Source organism: Elgaria multicarinata, chromosome 10 (assembly GCF_023053635.1).
Source record: "Elgaria multicarinata webbii isolate HBS135686 ecotype San Diego chromosome 10, rElgMul1.1.pri, whole genome shotgun sequence".
Classification (NCBI taxonomy): Eukaryota; Metazoa; Chordata; class Lepidosauria; order Squamata; family Anguidae; genus Elgaria; species Elgaria multicarinata.
In genome coordinates this window covers 29437098-29443097 of record NC_086180.1, presented here as the reverse complement: position 1 = coordinate 29443097, position 6000 = coordinate 29437098, and the positions used below count along the sequence as shown (strand labels likewise).

The 6000-nt window shown below is 46.2% G+C and overlaps 1 protein-coding gene across 3 annotated transcripts in view; it reads left to right on the top strand.

Annotated features, from left to right (window-relative positions):
- The first annotated feature begins 787 nt into the window (after positions 1-787).
- The window catches only part of LEF1 (lymphoid enhancer binding factor 1), a 111173-nt gene continuing 105960 nt past the window's right edge, over positions 788-6000 (top strand). For 2 of the 3 annotated variants that reach the window (XM_063136168.1, XM_063136167.1), the window contains exons 1-2: positions 1721-1983; positions 4521-4584. In XM_063136168.1, coding sequence (XP_062992238.1) covers positions 1771-1983; positions 4521-4584 — 277 coding nt within the window. In that variant the 5' untranslated portion in view covers positions 1721-1770. Of the gene's footprint in view, positions 853-1720; positions 1984-4520; positions 4585-6000 lie in introns of those variants that run through there. The other variant, XM_063136166.1, reaches the window with a different exon arrangement.

Here is a 6000-nt window from a genome sequence, read left to right as displayed (position 1 = left end):
TGCGCTGTCAATCAGCGCGGCGGCTTCCCTTTCATCTTCTTTCCTCCCGCCCCCGCCCTTTCAACAGAGCGAGCGAGAGCGCGAGGGGAGGAGGAGGAAGGGGGGAGGTGGAGAGGGAGTGGGTGGAGGGGATGTTAAAGTTACATTACAGAGGGAGAGAGCGAGAGAGAGCGCGCGAGACAGCCGGCTTTCCACTTCCCCCGGCCCGCCTCAGCTGGCTCATCCCAGCCGGGCGCGTAGAAACCCCGCGCGCTCCCTTCAGGCCAGCGAGAAGTCGTGGGGCGAAGCGGCGGGAAGGCCAGCGGGCTCCTCGGCGCAAGAGAAGGGACTCGGGAAACCGCTCGCGCGGCGCCGAGGGAGTGGGCGCGCGAGCGCGCGCGGGTCCACGCGCCCATATACACACACCTGTGTGGATGGTTTTGCCGCGCTAATTGGTCTGCGAAGGGGAGCTGCTTCACCTGGACGAGGAAGAAGTCAGATAAGAAGAAGAGGAGGAGGAGGAGGAGGAAGCAGCAGCCGGCTCGGCCCTTTACACTGAAACTGTAATCGCCGGTCCTCGTTTTGAGGGGTTGGTCAACCTGGAGGAGCTCCGGCGTTTTGTTTTAATTCCTGAGGGAGCTAACTTTCCTTTTTAACGAAAGGAGCGGGGCTCTTTCCTGTCACGCAAGAACTTTTCGATTCCCCCCCCTTCGCCTAGGGGTTTGTGTGTTGTTGTTGCACCATTCCCCCCACCCACCCCCCGCGTGTAAATCCTCATCCTTCTGTTTCCCTTCTTCCTCAAGGGAGTCGAGGACAGAGAAGAGGACTGAGCAGCCAAAAGCTCCCTGGCCAAGGGACAAAGGCAGAGTCCTGGTGGGTGCGCGAGCGACTTTTCTTTCTTTCTTTCTTCTTTCCTTCCTTCCTTCCTTCCTCTCTCTCTCTCTTCCGCTCACCAAACCGCTCCTCTCCTCTCCCCCCGCCCCCTTCAAGAGGTATCTCTGCCATTTCTCCTGCCATCTCCGACTTATTCGATAAACGGGGGGGGGGGGGGGGAGAGAACCCTCTCTTAACCCAGAAAAATAGTCACACAAGGTCCTCCTCCACCTCCTCCTCGCTTCCAGCACCTGGAACCAGAGGTTCTAGCCGCTGTTAGTCCTACTTAGAGTAGACCCATTGAAATGGGTCAGACTAACAACCCAGAATCCCTAGACTTTTTTTAAAAAAATTGCTTCTTATAAATTGGACAGTGGTATTCTGCTTTTATTTTTTTTAAAATAAATCCAACCAATCAGGGGTCAATGAGAAACTTGGCATCTCTTCATAAAAACAAAACCAGAGGAGATAAAAGAAAACGTCAAATCGGGAAGGGACGCAAACTTGTCCAGACTTTCCTGTCCTCTCGCCGCAGACACAACAGAAACCGGGAGAGGAGGGGCGGGGTAGCGTGAGCGTGTGTCCCTTTCCTCTTCTTCTTCTGTTTTCTCCCCTCCCTTTCTTTTAAAGGCAGGCAGACAAAACAGACAGGCCAGGCTACTCTCGATCCCTTTCCTGCTCTCTCCCCTCCCCCAGGTGTTTAGATATGGCTGGCAAGGAGAGGGGAGGAAGGCGCTGGGCTTAGGGTGGGGTGGCGAGGAGAGGCTGGAGCGCAAAGTAAGCCGGTCGTCCGAAGACTTTCTAACTTCCATCCTTCCTCCTGTTGTTCCCCTCTCTCTCTCTCTCTCCCTGCCCTCCCGGCTTCCTTTCCTGCATTTCTTCCCGGGGTGGAGCAGACTCGCCAGAGCAGCAGCCACTATGCCTCAGCTCTCGGGCGCCGGAGGCGGCGGCGGGGGAGATCCGGAGCTCTGTGCCACCGACGAGATGATTCCTTTCAAAGACGAAGGCGACCCCCAGAAGGAGAAGATCTTCGCCGAGATTAGCCACCCGGAGGAAGAGGGAGACTTGGCTGACATCAAGTCCTCGCTGGTGAACGAGTCGGAAACTATCCCCAATAGCAATGGGCATGAGGTACGGGGAGAGGGATGGGTAAAAAAACCACTACTGGTGTTTTTCGTTTGTGGGAAGGAGTGGACGACAGCTGATGGAGCGGAACAAACTTTCTGGAACGGGCGATGGTCAAGAAGTGTTGGCAGCAGGAGCGCCCATGCGATAAAGTTATGCACAGAGAACAATCCGGTCTCGCTCTTTGGGTGGGCTTTGCGGGCGGGGGCGGGCATCTTCCTCGTGGTTCTTTAGCCCCCTTATCTCAAACAGTAAATCGGCTGTGGCGTGCTAAATTTCCCTGGAATGCCTTACGGTGGGTGGTTTTAATATTCTGGGGTTAGTAAAAGGGATTTTAAAAAAGTTCGTGAAAACTCAAGATGATGTTTTTAAAAGGGGATTATTATTATTATTATTTTAAAAAGTGGTTTTGGTTTTGAATTGCTGAAGAAAATTATTTTTTCAGGCGAGCTGAGGAAAGGGTGTGTGCGCAGCCAGCATGGAAAACGGGAGGCTATAAGCCGCCGAGTGTTTTGATCACGGCGCTTTGAAAACCGATACTCCGCTGTTCCCCATGAATGAGTAGCGCTTGGCGTGGTGTGGGAGGGAGTGGAGTTTAAAGCCGCTTGCTGTAGCTCCCCACCCCTCTCCTGCCTCCTTTGGAATTGAGGGCTGGGGCAAGCGCAGAAGTTGAAACGGAGCGATTGTTTACCCGGCGCTTTAATCTTCTCGCTACCTTTCCCCAGCCTGAAAACATTTTGCGCGGGGGAGCGTTTAGTAGGTATGCAAGTCTGGTAGTACTTCTATTCATCTCTCCGCCCGCCCCCTCACACACACCGCTTTTAAAACGTTTTTGCTAAACTAATCTCCTTTCCCTGCGCTCCTTGTTAAAAGATAGCCATCAAGGCTGAAATGTAAGACTCCTAACCTGGCCGGAGATTAAAATTTGGGTTTGGTGCCGCGTATTCTGTATACATTATCGCGGTCACATTGCAGGAAGCAAGGAACGGAGTAGGAAAGAGACACGTGGGTGGCAGCGCCCCAACTCCAGAGGATGGACAGAGCAAAGGGGAAACCCTAGGAAGTTATCCGCCTTTGCATCTTTCATGAGGAGGAGGAGGAGGAATGGGGAGATCCTAGGGAGTTTTAGATAAAAAATATTTTAACTCTTTTAAAAAAGACCTACTGTAGGTTTAGGGGTGGAGGTTTGCCATACTGAGAGAGCTTCTGTAGCTTTAAGCAGGCAGACCTTAGATTTGTTGCTGAAGGAAATGTCTGGAGGCACTCTGACTCATGCATTAATAAAACCTAAAGGCCAGTAGTTCGAGTTTGTTGGGGGGGAAGCAGCATTGAGACACACTGAGAAACTTTAGTATTCTTGACTTCTGTAGCCTTAGTTGCTTGACAATTGGAGTTAGTAGTTGCTTATAAGCTGGGAGAGCCCACTTTTCTCCTGTTGCTTCTCCAAAAATACTAATATCTTTGGAGAGTAGACAAGAGGTTGTGGCCCATCAATAACACTCAGGGAAATGGTTCCAAGCACAATCAAGTAAGTTCTACTCAGAAGCAATGCCATTTACAATTAAGGCAGCAGTCTTATGTATACTTGAGAGTCAGCAGGACTTAGTTCTGGTGTACAGAATTCAGTTGTGAACCTGTTTGTATTTAGATTGCCTGCTTAAGGTTTGGTTGATTGCCTTATTCTTATTTACTATGATGCTAGATTCCCTCTTGAATTTGTATGATGTTGAATTGATTAAAATGGACCTAGTGGCCTGGTATTTTATTGTTACTGACTAATACCTGTTAGTGTAGTCCAGTATTGGAAGTAAGTGGTGCTTGTTAACTATTACTCTTTGTAGCTCGATAACTATTAGTCCTTGTAAACAAATACTATAATGAATAATTTTTGTGAAGATGGAGTACAGTGTGAGGTTTTTTTCTTCTCTAATGCTGTAATTCAGTACATGCTTATCTGGGAGTGAGTCCTATTTAAAATAGCCATACTTACTTCTGAGTAGACATGCCTAGGATTGAACAGTAAATCACTTTTCATGGCAAAGGAAAAGGCAGGTTTGTATGAATCACAGGATCATATAATAGCATTAGGCCTAGAGTAGCCATGAAATTTCTTGGGTTAAAATGAGCAAGGTCAGAGCATTAGTCATAAACACTTTAAGGGATTTGCATAAACTGTGGAGCAACTTACCAACATTAAAACTAGAGGGTTTTTTTTGTTTTTTAAAGCTTGGATAGTTCAGAGACTCTCAGAATGCATTTTTTTCACTAAAGCAAAAACTTGTGCAAAATATGGACCATGGAATCCATTGTTTTGTCACTAAAACCCGAAACCTAATAAAGCTGTGCAAATTGAAAAAGAATGTAAATCAAAAGTTATCTTTTTCTTTCTTTTTTTTAGCACATTATCACATAGTGGATAAAGTCGGAAGTGCTTCTGCTAGGTTAAAATGTTATCAGTTTTTATTATGAGCAAATATAACGATTGTAATACGATAAATTAATTGAAACGTAGTAACGATACATGGTTAATTCTTTTTGACTAGGTGTCTAGGCAAGGTCAGCCTCAGGAATCTTACCATGAGAAAGGCAGAGAACATCCTGAAGAAGGTAAGATCCAAAAATATTTCTTAACACAGGCTCCAGATTTAACTCTTACATTGTTGTGGAGGTAGATGTACAAATGCTGACTTCTATATAGATATGAATGAGCTGGGTTCTGTTGCAATTATTTAGTCTGAGCAAGCTTAATTGGCAATCTGACATCAAAAGACAGTTCATCATGTGTCGTCATCCCCCACAAGCAAGAATCATGAACATCTAATAACAACTGGTCATCTGAAATTCTAATTAACTAAAAATCTTGGATGTGTCCCATGCTTTCTGCTTCTGCTGAATTTGCTACCATGATGGTGGTGTCAAAAAGGTAGCAATTTGGCAAGAAAACATGGCGCATGGGAAGCATGCACCTTTTGGAGGGGGCAATTAGGAGTGCAATTGTACTTGTCAACAAGGCGTGCACTCCCTTTGCACCTCGTTTTCTTGCAAAATTGCTTTTTTTCCCTGCAAATTCATCAGCAGCCATTGCGACAGCAACAGGAGAGGGGTGCAGCCCCCAGGGTAACGCAACTTGCTGCCCCCTAGAGGTTGCCCACCCTGCTTTATGCCATGGGAATGTTTCCACAAGTCAATTCTGCGTCCACAACTTTTTAAGAGAACAGGATTAATTCCTGCATCTACATGTACAATTCTCTCCACGAGAGAAGATGACTGTATTTGCAATCTACCTGTTCAGGCCTTTTTTTCAAGTTTAGAAGGGGTTACTTTAGCGAGGACTGCTTTGTTCTAAAACTTGATGTAGGAAGCAGTGTAATTCAAATAATAACTGGTAATGAACTGAACTGCTAATTAACTAAAAATTTTGAATGGGCCCCTGTGACTTGGCTAGATGTTGTTTTTAGGTGTACATGATTCTTCCTGCAGAAGGTATCTGTTTCAGGTTACATGCTCAACACAGAAATATCTTCTGTTACTGGGGGATAGTAGAGAAGGACTGGGCTACCTCTGTCAATAAGATTTGTAAGTCAAACTCTGTAGAAATCTGCATTTCAGCTTCTGTCTGGATGATTGCAAAATAGCTATTATTATTTAAATTAGATATTTAGCAGATTAAATATGCAATCCCCCTCTGATGACTAGGACCAGCACTAGCAGCAGGGTACTGTTGTACACCAGCCTGAACTCTTTTTTCTCCTTAATTGCTTCTAATTGGCATGATCAGAATACACTTGTTCATGCTACATATATATAGACTACCAGAAAGATGTTTTTTTAAAAGCCACAAACTAGCTAGAACATCTTAGTACTCCATCTGAGAACAGTACATGCAATGCACTCTTAATAGCCTAAGATTTTTACCTGTAGGGGTAAACTGGCTTATCTGAAGTTAAATTCTGAGATCCCCACCCTTCTAGGAAATATCCCCTGCATCTCCAAATTTCCCAGAAGTCATACAGTAGAACCTAT